This window comes from Diceros bicornis, chromosome 14 (assembly GCF_020826845.1).
Source record: "Diceros bicornis minor isolate mBicDic1 chromosome 14, mDicBic1.mat.cur, whole genome shotgun sequence".
Classification (NCBI taxonomy): Eukaryota; Metazoa; Chordata; class Mammalia; order Perissodactyla; family Rhinocerotidae; genus Diceros; species Diceros bicornis.
Genome location: NC_080753.1, coordinates 28,831,700 through 28,848,110, shown reverse-complemented (window position 1 = coordinate 28,848,110; position 16,411 = coordinate 28,831,700). Strand labels below are relative to the sequence as shown.

The following is a 16,411-nucleotide window of genomic DNA, read 5'->3' as shown; positions in this document are numbered from 1 at the left end:
TTTCAAGAGCTCAATAGAACTCCTCTTTTTCAGGAGGTGTGGTGAAAAGAGCATGATTCCTTGGGATGGAGAACTTGGCTTCAATCCTGGCTCTGCCACTCACTGGCTGTATGTGTTTGGACAAGTTAACTAAACTCGCTAAGCCTCAGTTTCCTCATCTATAAAATGTGAATAATACTCAACACGCAGTGTTTTGTATGGATTATATTACATAACTATACACGTAAAACACTCAGCTCAAATCTAAAAATAGTGACAGATGCAAATATATACCACTCATTCTTCATGCCCTCCCTTCCTGCCACCTTGTGAATGGTAAATATCTATAATTAACCATAGAACTCTTTCTTGTCCAGCTGTGTTGTGGCATCAGAATCTGTGTTAACATAATTTTCTAGACAGCCATTGTCAATCAGTCTGAGTTGACCTGTGATGTGAAACTTATCCACCATTCTTATAGAGCACAAGTACTAAATGTTCAATGAACGAAAGAAAGCCTCAATAAATGGGTGTTTCCTTCCCAGACAATTCCAACTGAACTAAAAATTATTCCTTTACTTCATATTCTTTTGATACCAAACTCTTCACTTTTATTAATATTAGTTTGCACTTTAAGATTATCTGGAGCACCAATTCTGGAGGTAGGTAACTCAGAGCCTGAACCCCAATTTGGGATCTTACCTGCTATGTGACCTTGGGCAATTCACTTAACCTCTCTATACCTTTGTTTCCTTAAAATAAGGACCATAGTAGTACCTACCCTCCTACAGGGGGTTGTTGTGAGGATCAAATGAGATAATACATGTAAAGTGCTTTGAACAGTGACTAGCACATAGCAATAAAAGTTAGGTATTATTATCTAGTTCTGACTTCTTTTTTTAAATTTAAACTTTTATTTTAGATAGATGTAGATTGTAGTTGTAAGAAACAATACAGAGAGATCTGGTGTAGTCTTTACCCAGTCTCCCCCAGTGGTAACATCTTGCAAAATTATAGTTCACAATACCACAATTAGGATATTGACATCAATACAGCCAAGATACAAAATAATTCCATCATTATAGGGATCCCTCCTGTTGTCCTTTTATAGCCACCCCCACTTGCCTGTCACCTCCCATCCCTACCCCCAACCTCCATCTTCCTACCTCCATCCCTATCCTTAACCCGTGGCAACAACTAATCCGTTCTCCATTTCTATAATTTTGTCACTTGAAGAATTTTATATAAACAGAATCATCAGTATGTAAACTTTCCTATTTTCAATTTCATTCATTATTTCCTTCCTTCTGCTTGTTTTGGGTTTAATTTGCTCTTGTGTGTCTAGATTCTTGAGGTGGGAGCTTAGATTATAAATTTGAGACTTTTTCTTTCTTTTACTGTATGTATTTTAATGCTATAAATTTCCCTCCCAGCACTGTGTTAGCTGTGTCTCACAAATTTTGGTATGTTTTATTTTCATTTACTTCAATGTACTTTTTAAAATTTCCCTTGAGACTTTCTCTTTGACCTATGGATTATTTAGAAATATGTTGTTTAGTATCCAAATCTATGGAGATTTTCCTGTTAACTTTCTGTTGGTGAGTTCTAGTTTGATTCCATTGCAGTCAGAGAACACACTATTGGATTTCAATTCTTTAAATTTAAATTTAAGTTTGTTTTATGGCTCAGGATATGGTCTATCTTGGTATATGTTCCATAGGTTGTTGAAAAGAATGTATATTCTGTGGTTATTGGATGGAGTGTTCTGTAAATCTCTCTTAAATCCTGTTGGTTGATGGTGTTGTTGAGTTTTATTATATCTTTGCTGATTTTCTGTCTAGTTGTTCTTATCAATTGTTGAGAGAGGGGTGTTGAAGTCTTTAACCGTAATTGTGGATTTGTCTATTTCTCTTTTCAGTTCTATCAGTTTTTGCTTCACATATTTTGTAGCTCTGTTGTTTGGTGCATATATACTTAGGATTGTTATGTCTTCTTGGTAGATTGATCCTTTTATCATTATATAATGCCTTCGCTACCTCCGGTAATTTTCTTGGCTCTGAAGTCTACTCTATCTGATATTAATATAGTCAATCCTGCTTTCCTTTGATTAATATTTGCATGATATATCTTTCCATTCTCTTACTTTCAACATATCTATATCATTATATTTGATGTTTCTTTTAGACAGCATAGTTTTAAATATGTCACCATCTATCTTTAATGTAAATATCAATACGTTAGTGCTTAAGTCTGCCATTTTTCTGTTTGTTCTCTCTGTTTTTCACTTCTCTTTTTCTTTTTCCTGACTTCTGTGAGTTACTTGAACATTTTTTTAGCATTCCATTTTGATTTATCTGTAGTGCTTTTTGAGTATATCTCTTTGTACAGCTTTTTTAGTGGTTGCCATAGGTATTACACTATATATATATAACTTATCACAGTCTACTGATGTCAACATTTTACCAGTTCAAGCAAAGTGTAGAAATCATACCTCCTTTTATGTTTGTTTATAAAATAATTCTTTTAAATATTTCTTCTATATACATTTTGAACCACATCAGACAGTGTTATAATTTTGCTTCAACCATCAAACATAATTTAGAAAACCCAGAAGACAAGGAAAATCTATCATATTTATCTATATTTTTACTCTTTCCATTGTTCTTTCTTCCTTGCTGATGTCCCAAGATTCCTTCTTTCATCATTTGTTTTCTGTTTAGAGAACTTCCTTTAGCCATTCTTTCAGGGTAGGTCTGCTAGTGACAAGTTCTCTTAGTTTTCCTTCATCTGAAAATGTCTTGATTTCCCCTTCATTATTAAAGGAAATTTTACTGGGTATATGATTTTGGATAGACAGTAATTTTCTTCAGAAAACAAAAAATATTGTGCAACTTCCTTCTGGCCACCATGGTTTCTGATAAGAAATCTGCTGTCATTTAAACTGTTTTCCCCTTGTAGGTAAAGTGTTTCTTTCACTGCTTTTAAGATTTTTTTTCCATTGTCCTTAGTTTTCAGAAGTTTGACTATGGTTTGTCTTCGTGTGGATTTCTATGGATTTATTCTATTTGGGATATCCTTCTCCTTCTCCTTCTCCTTCTTTTTTTTTGCTTGAGGAGGATTAGCCCTGGGCTAACATCTGTGCCAATCTTCCTCTACTTTATATGTGGGTCACTGCCACAGCATGGCTGATGAGTGGTGTAGGTCCCCGCCAGGGATCCAAACCTGTGAACACAGGCCGCCAAAGTGGAATGTGCTGAACCTAACCACTATGCCACAGGGCCGGCCCCCATGGGATTTTCTAAGCTTCTTGAATCTGTAAGATTATATCTTTTGCCAAATTTGGGGATTTTCCAGCTATTATTTCTTCAAGTAATTCAGCCCCATCTTTTTTCTCCTCTCTTTCTGAGATTTTTATGACACAAATGTTAGATCTTTTGTTATAGTCTCACTTGTCCTTGAGGCTCTGTTAATTTTTTTCAGTCTATTTTCTCTATGTTGTTCAAATTGGGTAATTTATATTGTTCATTCTTCAAGTTCATTGATTCTTTCCTCTGTCTCTTCCAGTCTGCTGTTGGGACCATCTTTTGAATTTATATTTTTGGTTATTGTATTTTTCAGTTCTAAAATTTCCACTTAGTTCTTCTTTATATTTTCTATTTATTTGCTGAGACTTTCTATCTGTTTGCCGAAACCTTCTATCTTTTCACTTGTTTCAAGCATGTTCATAGTTGCTTGCTGAAGCATTTTTAGAATGGCTGCTTTAAAATCTTTGCCAGATAATTCTAACATCTCTGTCCTCTCAGCATTGGCATCTTTTTATTGCCTTTTTTCATTCCAGTGGAGATTTCCCTGGCTCTTGGTATGACAAGAGATTTTCAGTTTAATCTTAGACATTTTGGGTACTATGCTAGGAGACTCTGGATCTTATTTAAACCTCTGTTTTAGCCAGCTTATTTTGACAAAGCACTGGCGGGGGAAGGGGAGGGTGCCACCTTGTCGCTGCCTGGTAGAGGTAGAAGTGCAGGTTCTGCTCTCAGCCTCCACTGACACCTGAGGCAGTAGGGACTCTTCCTTATTGCTGGGCAGGGGTGGGAGTTCTGGCTCCTCACTAGGCCTCCACAATACCATCATGGCTGGGGGAGACAGGAATGCCTTTACTTCTCCCCACATGGCCTCCATTGACCCTGCAGCAGAGGGGGGTTGTCCTCATTACTGCTGTGTGGTGGTGAAAGACCTGACTCTTCACTAGGCCTTCTCTGATACCCCCCCAGCAAGCAGTAGGAAGGGTGTCTCATTACTGCCCGGTGGGGATGAAAGTCTTGACTCCCCACTTAGCCTTCTCTGACAACACCCCAGTTGGAGGTGAGTGAGCACCTCATTACAGTGGGAAAGGGTGAACGTCTAGGCTCCCCACTTGGCCTTTGCTGGCATGAGGTGTGGTGACACCACAGTTTTTTTTTTCTTGGTCTTGTCAGGAGTAGAGCAGTTATTGTGTAAAAGTTTTCAGTCTTGCTGGCCTTTCCTGGTCCCGTGGCTATAAAGAGCAGACTTGTTGGGGCTTTTTTTAACCTGAACCTGTTGGCATTTTGGGTTTCTGGCTTCTTCAGCACCAAGTTTGAGATATATGAGGCAAAAAGAAAACCCAGGGAACTCACCACTGTGTTGTTCCTTGAGTCCCGCGGTTCCGAGCCAGTTTGCCGCCTTCTTTCCACCTTTCGGAGTCTTCTTACGTTTGTTTTATACATAATGTTCCAAGGTTTTTAGTTGTACTCAGCAGGAGGAACAGGGAAAAGTACATCTTTCCATCTTTCTGGAAATGGAATGTCTCTTCCTTTATTAGATGAAAAAACTGAGGCTCAAAGGAGGGGAGAGAACATGCCCAAGACCACTTAGATAATTAATAGATTGCTGGTGTATTGCCTGTTATTTTATCTTCTTCTACAAGGTTGAATTTTTAACCACAGGAATTATATCTTCTTTTTTATTTCTGGCCTCTGTTAAAGTACCAAATTCATTTCTCTGTACCCAGTAATTATAAATTATTGATGCTTACTATGTGACATGCTCTGGGCTGAGCGCTTTATATGCATTTTCTCACTTAATCCTCACAAGAACCCTGCAAAACAAATATTATTATTTACATTTTACACATGAGGAAACTGAGGCCCACAAAGGTAAGATAATTTAAGTAAGTTCATACAGCTGGTAAGTGTCAGGGCTAGGGCAGGCTGTGATATCCTGCGTTTGTGGGATCCCAATAAATACTTACCTAATGAAAGATGGTCCCAGGGGAGATCAGTTAAGATTAGCTAGAGAGTGGATCAGTTGAGAAGAAAGAGAAATAAAGCTGTAATATGTGACTTTTGTTCAGTGGGTGAAGCTTTAGATGGTAGACTCTCAGAGGAAATTAGAGACACAACCAAAAATAAGATTTTATATTTTAATAAGTCATTGATATTATTGTCCTTTAGCTGTGGTTCTGTCATTGGAGAAAAAGGATTCCAGATCTGACTCTAATGCTTACTAAACCTAAATATAGTATGTGAGTACTATTCTTGTTGAAAAAATGTTTAAAAACATGAAATCATGAGTAGAATTCTAGACCCTAGTCCCTAGGACCCTTCTTTAGTCTTAGAGGAGAAGGGATTGATGAGAATGTTCATTCAGTACCTCACCCTAAATCAATGGTGGATGATTTCTGAGGAGGGAGAAGTTTTGTCACTGAGGAGACAGCCTATCCACACATCCCGCAAGTTTTCCAAAAATAAATCACTGAAGTTCCAGATATATCACAATGGATAACAGGAGCAATTAAAGGAAGGGGTCCATTTGTAGCCTGTTTATTTATTTCTTCTTCAGGGGTTCAGAGACTCAGATCCTACCTGAATAATCCCAGTCAGAAAAGTTGTAGATGCCACCACACTCAAGGATCTGTTATAGGCCACAAAGAAGGCGGGCTTAGAAAAGTCATCCTTGAGGAAAGTTCCCAGTACCAGGTGGCCACTGTTGAATGGGTGCAACTTCAGAACATTGATCATCAGAGCACTCACAAGGAAGAAGGCGCCTGTGAAAGAAGATGTTGAGGCAGAAGGTGAGGTTTCAAGGCCAGGTAAACTGACAGATATTGACAAAAGCAAGGCATGGTCTGATGTTGTCGTGTCCTTGATCTGAAGAACTTTTCTTATTTGAAAGCGGCCATTGAGAAGTAAGAGACAGAGGGGAAAAGAACTCTGGCTCCATGTACTGTGACCAGCTGGCAGAATTTAGATCTTGGTGGTCCAGGTATTAACCCCTTTGCATTATGGGCATATGGAGTGGGATTCAAAGGGAAATTGACTGGAAATGTATATCAGGCTCAGCCAGTCTGCCTGCTTTTAGAGGTGGTGAGAAGTGAGGTGATGGTGAAAAGATCAGAAAACAAAGGTAATCAATAACAGTAAGAATGGGTCTGGCCCGGTGGCTTAGTGGTTAAGTTTGTGCACTCTGCTTCGGTGGCCTGGGGTTCACAGGTTTGGATCCCAGGCACAGACCTAGGAGATGCTCATCAAGCCATGCTGTGGCGGCATCCCACATAGAAAATAGAGGAAGATGGGCACAGATGTTAGCTCAGGGCCAATCTTCCTCAGCAAAAAGAAGATTGGCAACAGATGTTACCTCAGGGCCAATGTTCCTCACCACAAAAAAAAGAATAAAAATAATACCTAACACTTATGAAGGATTTACTAAGTGCAAACTGACACTGAGCTATACTTGTTTCAGACATAATTTCATTTAGTCCTCATATTGACATACTCACATATGGGAGCAAAGGCAAATGTTACCTTTAAATTACCTAACAGAAACAAAGCTCTGATAGCCCTATTATCAGTATTTCGAAATGATTGTGATGTGCCCCAGGAACTTGGAAATATGGTAATAAAATTGTTCTCTCAGTGTTCAAATGTAAAATCAACCCATAATGGATTTTAGTAAAGATATGTGATATTGTCCTTAAAAAAGGCAGAGTAGCACTCCACATCTAGAAGAACGGGATGGTAACTGGACTGAACGCACAAACATATCTGGCGAAAGAGTGTGTCAGTCAGAATGGTCAATACTGGTTGCTTGGTCAGTTGTTCAGTGGGGAAGCCTGTGAAACGGCACTTCGCTGAGTGAATGTTGGCAATTCCCTTCGAAGACTGTCGGGGCATTTTGTAGCTTGATTTCTATGCAGGTTCAGCCAGGTGAAGTAAATATGCTGATTATATGACCTTTAACTAGTTTGGTCCCTTTAACAGTCATTTCTAATTATAAATTAGTAGATGGACTTTTGACTCAGGGAAAGAAAGTACTTTTCTTTTGGATTTGAGTACTTTGATTACTATGACTGCATTTTCTTATTGTAAATTAATAAGCTAACATTATTATAAATCAGGCCCATGGGGTTTGGTTATTATGTGTCCAGCTGAAAGATGGATCCACTCTAGGAGTACTGGCAAAATCGTTTCTGGATCGTACGAGTTGAGGGCAGTCAGATGCCAATGTGTGGTAATTTCACCAAGGAAAGTACCTCTGTCCTTTAATTCCTTTGGGACACATCTTGCTGGCCTGTTTGCGTGGTGGTGACATTAATAACGACACACTAGAGGTGTTCAATTTCTAAAATCTGAACACTAAACCTGTGCATGGAATTTCTGTCTTCTGCCTCCATTCTTTCTACTTTAAACCCCGTTTTAACTTGGGTTCCTTAGCAGTAAGTAAATGATTGCGGTGAAGACCCCATCCACCTCCTGTGGCTCCAGTACTGAACTCACCAATGGACATTTGATGACACGATCCCAAAATCACGTAAATTACCGAAGCACAGAAAGCTGCGTAAGAGACGTTGAGAGGAGGAACCAGTTGCCTTGCCAGCAAACTGAACATCAGGCCTGAAAAGCAAGATAATTTAAGTAAGAAAAGGTAGCCTGGCTTTTAAAAGTCACCTTAAATAAAACACTGTAAAGAATATTTAAAATGAAATTGATGCATGTATACAGCTGACTGAATGTGGTAATATGTAGCATCCCTTGGCATACAGCCCTTAAATAGTACCTTGATGATCTCCTTTGATTCCTAGCTCCTCTTCCTGTCTTACCACATGCTTTTCCACCTCAGTTCTAAATCACAGGCTTAAACACATTTCACTGCGAGGTCTTCATGCTAACCATGGAAAGCAAATAACACAGCAATAAGACCTGCTCAGAAGCAGCCCTACTCCCACCCCCAGTCTAGTACAAGAAGGCTCTGGGAATCCTCTAGGACTGGAGATAGGGCTGGAGAGCAAGGCAAGAATCACACTTCACTGACTTGCCTCCGAGTTGATACGTGTTGTCTCTCTTCCATATGCCGATCACTCCAGTCTCCTCCTTCAGCTCCTTCTTCAATACATACTTTCTTTTCTAAGCAGCACCATGAGAATTTGGAAATTTTGAAGCAAATGGAATAATATGCATGGTGTCATCCTCTGATGTCTCAAGCCCACAGCTCCTGCCCTGAGGGCCTCTCTCCAACTTACTTCATACCAGTGTGCTCATCTGAACTCAGTTATGAGTCCAGTGAGCTGATTTATTGTCTTAGACAAGCAAAGATCTTTTTTTACGGAAAAGTTCAAACATATACAAAAATAGAGTATAATGAATTCCCATGTAACCCATTACCTGCAATCTTGTTACATCTATGCCCTCATTCCTCTCCCACTCCATGTTATTTTGAAGCAAAGCCAAGACATTAAATCATTTCATCTGTAGATATTTCAGTATATATCTTTAAAAGAAGAACTTCTTTTAATTTAACTACAATACCATCATTATACCTAAGAAAATTCTTAAAATTATCAAAATATCCAGACAATGTTCAAATTTCCCTGCTTATCTCACAAATGGTTGTTGTGGCAGGGGGCCTCTAAGATGATCTGCTATGGCTAATTGGTATTCACGCCCTTGTGTGATCCCCACCCCTTAAGTCTGGGATGGACCTAGTAACTTGATTCTAGTAAATAGACTACAACAAAAATGATAGGATGTCACTTTTGAGATTAGGTTGCAAGAAGACTGTGGCTTCTGTCTTGGTTGCTGTCTGGCTCTCTATCTCTTTTATTTAGGTCACCAGCTGCCGGAGTTGGCTTGAAAGGTGTGTGACCTATGCAATCACACAGAGCCCTGGGCTTAGAAGTTTCCACACTTGGCTTAATGCTCTACTCTGACCATCTTGAAATTCTGAATAAATTTTGATCTAGGGGTTCTGCATTTTCATTTGCACTGGGCCCCACACATGTAGTTGGTTCTACTAGCTGCTGAGTTGCGAGGACGCCCAAGCAATCCATGGAGAGGACCATGTGGTGAGAAACCCAGGCCTGCCAGCACACACATGAGTGAGACTGGAAGCTGATCCTCCAGCCTCACAGAGCCTTGACATCACTGACAGCTTGACTGCAACATCATGAGAACTTGAACCAGAGGTATGGTGGGTTTTGGGGTGATCTTTAAAAAAATGATTTGCTATTATATGTGTACTTTCTTTTTCAATCTTTGTGTTTACATCAGGACTCAAATAAGGTCCTCACATTGGTTGATATGTCTCAAGTCTTTTGTAATTTATAGGTTCCCCTTTCACATTTTTTTCCTAAGCAAGGTTCTATTGATTGCAAGAAACTAACCCCGCTCAAATTAGCATAAGCAAAATAGGAAATTTATCAAAAGAGTACAAAAGGCAGTTGGGCCTCATCAGAGACTGGAACCAGAACTAAAAAGCCATCAGGATCAAGGCAGCTATTTCTCCATTCTCTTTGTCTCCAGACTTGCATGGTCTCTTGTCCTTGTTTCCAGTTTGTGGCTATTGTGAGCAATACTGCTATGAATATTCCTGTACATGGTTCCTGGTGCATAGATGTATGAGTTCCTCCAGATTATATAAGTTTCTGAAGCATAACTGCTGGGGCATTTACCAGAAAATGTGGAACTGTTTTCCGAATGGTTATACAATTTATACTCCCACCAGCACTCTATGACAGTTCCCATTATCCACATCTGTGTTTGCACATGATACTGTCAGAGTTTTAATTTCAGTGTGTATGAGTTAGTGTGTAACTCATTTTAATTTCAATTTTCACTTCATTGATTACCAATAATGTTGATTAATCTCATTGCGCTGTTTCCTTACAGATTTGTAGGAGTATATATATTATAGATTTAGTCCTTTATTGCGTATATGTGTTACAAATCTCTCTCCCATTCTGTGGTTTGCTTTTCAATCTTTATGGCGTCTTTGAATGAACAGAAGTTCTTAACTTTTACTTAATTCAATTTATCAGTCTTTTCCTTTTAGGCTAGTGCTTTATCATTTTCTACCTCAAGATCATGAAGATATATTATTCCAAAATATCTTTATTGTTTTACCTTTCACATTTAGGTCTATAATCTACCAGGAATAGATTTTTGTGTATGGTGTGATGTAGAGGTCTAAAAATTGTTTTTTCATATAAGTATCCAATTGTTTCACATCATTTATAGAAAAGTGTGTCTATAGTGACACATCTGATATCAATCATGCAACTTATAACATGTGTGACTCTTCTGTTTCATTGGCTTAATTGTCTATCTCTGCAACACCACACTGATTTAATTACCCTTTTTAGAAATTAGTTTAGTAATAGTTTCGATAATTAATTTAGTAATCCTCATTTTTATTGTGAAATATAACACACACATAGAAAGTACATTAAAATAGATGTTGAGCTTAATAAACATTTAGGAAACAAACACCCATGTTACCACCACCCAGGTCTTTGATCACAACTCCATCTTTCCCCACAGAGGTATTCATTCTTTTGACTTTCGTGATAATAATTTCTTTGCTTTTCTTTATAGTTTTAGCACTAGTGTACCTATCCCTAAACAATGTAGTTTAGTTCAGCCCAATTTTGAACTTTATATTAATGGAATTTTACTGTATATAATTTTCATTTCTGCTTCCTTTTTTGAGGAAGATCAGCCCTGAGCTAACATCCATGCCAATCCTCCTCCTTTTGCTGAGGAAGACTGGCCCTGGGCTAACATCTGTGCCTATCTTCCTCCACTTTATATGGGATGCCACCACAGCACGGCCTGACAAACGGTGCATGGATGCGCACCCAGGATCCGAACCAGGGCGGCCAGCAGTGGAGCACGTGCACTTAACTGCTACGCCACGGGGCCAGCCCCCTCATTTCTGCTTCTTTTGCTCAATAATATGTATACTATTATGATAATAATATGTATATTATTATGATAATATGTATCTTCCATGTTGCAGTGAGTTGCTTGAGATCGCTCGTTTTCTGTCTACGTACTCCAGTATATGCATATATGAATGTTTATTTATTCTTTCTACTTTTGATGGACATTATCTTAAACATTCTAACTTTATATTAAAAGTCTTGATAGCTGGAGGAGCAAGTCCTCCCATGTTGTTCTTCTTCAAAAGAATTGAGCTATTCTTGGCTTTTTGCACTTACATACACATTTTAGAATCTGCCTATAATGTTCCATCAAGAAATCCTGTTGGGATTTACATTGAGATTGTAATGAATCTATAAATCTATTTTGAGGGAACTGAGATCTTTAAATATTGACTCCTCCAACCCACGAATATGCTACCTTGCAATTAATTTAGGTTCTTGTTAATAGTACTCAGTGAAGTTGTGTAATTTCTCTATAGGGGTCTTGCACATCTTAGTTTCATTACAACTTCATATTTATTATACTTTGGTAAATGGTATCTTTTTAAAAATTTTCACTTTCTGTTTCATGCAGGTATATAGGAATATAATTGATTTTTATATACTGATTTGTATGCAGCAACCTTGATAAAATATTATTAATTCTATTAATTTACTTACAGATTCTTTTGAATTCTCTACATAAAAAATCATCATCTATGAATAATGAAGTTTTATCGCTTCCTTTACAATCCTTATACCTTATATTTCTTTTTCTTGCTTTAATACACTTCCTATGAATTCCAGTATAACGTTGAATAGACCCTATTTACTTTTGGTAAACAACATGTAGCATGAAGAGAAAGTCTTTAGAAATGTAGGATTTCAAATAACTTACAGGGCAAGTAAGAGAATTACTTGGTAACAGCCTGAGAATTAAGTTGTCTAGTCTCTGTTAAGTTTAGACTGTGGAGAAAAAGAGGGAAGCCAAGTTTCCAAACTTTCCAACTTATAGAAAATTTACGAAAATAATACAGAGAGTTTCCATTTATCCCTTGCCTAGATTCCCCTAATGTTAACATTTTACACAATCATAGTATAATTATCAGAATCAGGAAATTAACATTGGAAACTAATTAAAGACTTTATTTGAATCTCATCAGTTTTCCCATTAATTCCTCTTCTGTTCCAGGATTCTACCCAGAGTCCCAGATTCCATTTAGTTATTTCTCCTTAGTCCTGCAATCTGTAATAGTTCCTCAGTCTTTGCTTGTCTTTCTTGACTTTGACACTTTGCAAGAGTGTTAATAGATCAGTTATTTTGCCAAATGTCTCTCAATTGGTGGTTGTCTTAGGTTTCCTCATGATTGTACTAAGGTTACACGTTTCTGGCAAGAATACTACAGAGATGATGCTGTGTCCTTCTTAGTGCATCAGATCACAGGATTTGTGATCTCCATATGTCTTCCTGCTGGTGATGGTAGCATTGATCACTTGGTTAAGGTGGTTTCTCCCAGGTTCTCTACTGTAGAGTAGTAGAGTAGTTAATAAATATCTTGAGGAAGATACTTTGAAACTACGCAATTCCTATTACATGGTTTGCAAACTTTCACTCACTAATTTTAACATGTTAGTGGATTTTCTATAACAGTTATTACTGTGGTGTTTCCCTGATGATTATTTTCTATTTTCTTTTACATTTATAAATTGGAATTTTACTGTAAGGAAGATCTAGCACCTTTTTAATAAGGTCTTTACTGTGTAGTATTTTTGTTTCATTTGCAGAAAGTTATTAAGTCATTAGGTACCACCTATTCAAATGTAAGTAAAACTTTTGAATTATTTACATGGCAGATTATTTCACTATTCACATTACTTAAAGTAATACACAATTCTTTAGTCAGTTAGCAAGAGTTTCTTGGATTCATTCACTCATACAGTTATGCAATCTTTATTATTCAACAAATATCTTGAGTACCTACTATATATACTAGATACTGTGCTGGATGCTAGGTAAACTTATACATCCTAATGCCCTTCTTATTTTGGTACCAAATTACACTGATGACTTGGTAATTTATCAATGGGATGTTCTCAAACTTTGACCATAAATGAAAGACCTTTGATAAGTGAGAGACAGGAGGGGACTCAGAGTTAAAGCATCAGTGTTAAGAGTTCAGGTCTCTCATTGCAACACCACTATGGAATGTTCTAGAGACTTTCTGATACTTTCCTGGAAGTGAATGTATTCATACAAATGGATCCTTTTGGTTTGCAGTTGCCTCATGGAAATTTTAAAAGGTACTCCTTTATTCTGAGAATGCAAGCTAGTTCAATATTTTAAAATAAATTAATGTAATCCATCATATTAACAAGTCTAAAGAGAAAAACCACAAGATCATATCAATAAATGCAGAAAAAGCATTTGACAAAGTACAATATCCACTTATGATAAAAATTCTCAGCAAACTAGAATAGATGGAAACTTCCTCCACCTTAAAAAGGCATCCACAAAAATCCTACAGCTAATATCATACTTAATGGTGAAAGACTGAATGCTTTTCGTCTAAGATCAGAAACAATCCAAGAAAGTCTATTCTTTCCACTCTTAGTCAACGTAGTACTGGAAGTCTTAGCCAGTACAGTAAGCAAGAAAAAGCCATAAAAGCCACTCAAATTAGAAAGAAACACAACTGTCCCTATTCATAAATGACATGATTATTCATGTAGTAAATCCCAGGGAATCTATAGAAGATTCTTAGAACTAAGAAGTGAGTTGCAGGATACAAGGTAAACACACAAAAATAAATTGTGTTTCTATATGCAAACAATGAACAATTGGAAACCAAAAGTATTTTCAATTACCATATAATATCTCCTCCAAAATGAAATACTTAGGTATAAATCTAACAAAACATGAGCGTAATCTGTATGCTGAAAACTACAAGCACCGATGAAAGAAATCAAAGAAGACCTAAATAAATGGAGAGACATACTGTAATTATTGATTGTAAAATTAACATAATAAAGTTATCAATTCTCCCCCAAGTGATCTATGGATTTAATGCAAGGGCTATCAAAATCTCAGCAGGATCCCTTTTATTTCTTTCTCTTGCCTGATTGCTCTGGCTAGGACTTCCAGTACTATGTTAAATAGGAGTGGTGACAGAAAAGGAACCTTGTCTGGTTCCTGTTCTTAGAGGGATAGCTTTCAGTTTTTCACCATTGAGGATGATATTAGCTGTGGGTTTGTCATATATGGTCTTTATTATGTTGAGGTACTTTCCTTCTATACCCATTTTATTCAGAGTTTTTATCATAAATGGATGCTGTATCTTGTCAAATGCTTTCTCTGCATGATGTAATCTATGCAGAAATAGAAGTATAATGATGTACACCTGAAATTTTTACAATGTTATAAACCAATGTTATTGCAATAAACAAAAAATTTTAAAAAAAAATCTCAGCAGGATTCTTTTGTAGATATAGACAAACTGATTCTAAAATTCATATGGAAGAATAGCTAAAACAATTTTGAAAAAGAAAGAAGTTGGAGGAATCACACCACCCAATTTTCAGATTCACTATAAAGATATAATAATCAAGACATAATATTGGCAAAGGGATAGACACACAGATCAATGGAACAGAATAGAGAGAGTCTAGAAATAGACCCACAAAAATATGGCTATTTGATCTTTGACAAAAGTGCTAAAACAATTGAATAGAGGATAGTCTTCTTTAAAAATGATGCTGAAATGTAGCAGAAAATAAACCTTGACCTACACTTCCCATCTTATATAAAGATTAACTCAATAGATCATAGATCTGAATGTAAAACTATAAGACTTTTAGAAGAAAACATAAGAGAAAATCTGTGTGACCTGTTGGTTAGGCGAAGAGTTCTTATATATAACAGGAAAAGCACAATCCATAAAAGGAAAAAAATTGATAAGTTGGACTTTATCAAAATTAAAACCTTTTGCTTTGCCAAAGACACTGTCTAGAGAATGAAAAGATAAGCTACAGACTGAGAGAAAATATTTGCAAATCACAAGTCTGACAAAGGACTTGTATCTAGAGTATATAAAGAATTCTCAAAAATTAACAAAGAGAAAACAAAAATTCCAATTAAAAAATGGGCAAAAGGGGACTGGCCCCATGGCATAGCAGTTAAGTTCACGTGCTCTGCTTCTGGCAGCCTGGGGTTTGCAGGTTTGGATCCTGGGCGCAGACCTATGCACTGCTCATCAAGCCATGCTGTGGCAGGCATCCCACATATAAAGTGGAGGAAGATGGACACAGATGTTAGCCCAGGGCCAATCTCCCTCAGCAAAAAAGAGGAGGATTGGCAAGAGGTGTTAGCTCAGGGCTAATCTTCCTCACACACACACACACACACACACACAAATGGGCAAAGGACTTGAACGGGCACTTCACCAAAGAGGTTATGAGGATAGGAAATAAGAACGTGAAAAGATGTTTAACCTCATTAGTCATTAGGGAAATGCAAATTAAAGCCATGAGGAAATACCACTACATACCCTTAGAATGGCTAAAATAAAAAGATACTAAAAACTAGACTTCATCAAAATTAAAAATTTTGCTCTGTGAATACTCTGTTAAGAGGATGAAAAGACGGGATACAGACTGGGAGAAAATATTTGCAAAACACAAAAGACAAAGGTACTATTATCTAGAATATAAAAAGAACTCTCAAAACTCAACAGTAAAAATGCAAACAATCCAGTTAGAACATGGGCAAAAGACATGAAGAGCCATTTCATTAAAATATATAGATAGAAAATTAGTATACGAAACGATGTTAGAACGTCATTAGCCATCAGGGAAATGCACGCTGAAACCACAATGAGATCTCACTACAAGCCTATCAGAATAACTAAAATAAAAAGTAGTGACAATACCAGATGCTAGTGAGGATGCAGAACAACTGGATCACTGACAGATTGTTGGTAGGAATGTAAAATGATACAGCCTCCCTAGAAAACAGCTTGGCAGCTTCTTAAAAAACTAAACATGCAACTACTATACAATCCAACAATTGCACTCTTGAACATTTTTCCCAGAGAAATGAAGACCTATGTTCATTAATCTACACACAAATGTTCATAGCAGCTATATTTGTAATAGCCAAAAAACTGCAAACAATCCAGACGTCCTTCAAGGCTGAATGTTTAAACAAACTGTGGTACAACC

At 37.1% G+C, this 16,411-nt stretch overlaps 1 protein-coding gene across 2 annotated transcripts in view; it reads right to left on the bottom strand.

Annotated features, from left to right (window-relative positions):
* The window catches only part of SLC26A8 (solute carrier family 26 member 8), a 65,659-nt gene that overhangs the window by 42,046 nt on the left and 7,202 nt on the right, over positions 1–16,411 (bottom strand). For both annotated transcript variants that reach the window (XM_058553968.1, XM_058553969.1), the window contains exons 3-4: positions 7,773–7,889; positions 5,862–6,043 (exon numbers count right to left, since the gene is read on the bottom strand). In XM_058553968.1, coding sequence (XP_058409951.1) covers positions 5,862–6,043; positions 7,773–7,889 — 299 coding nt within the window. The remainder of the gene's footprint in view (positions 1–5,861; positions 6,044–7,772; positions 7,890–16,411) is intronic.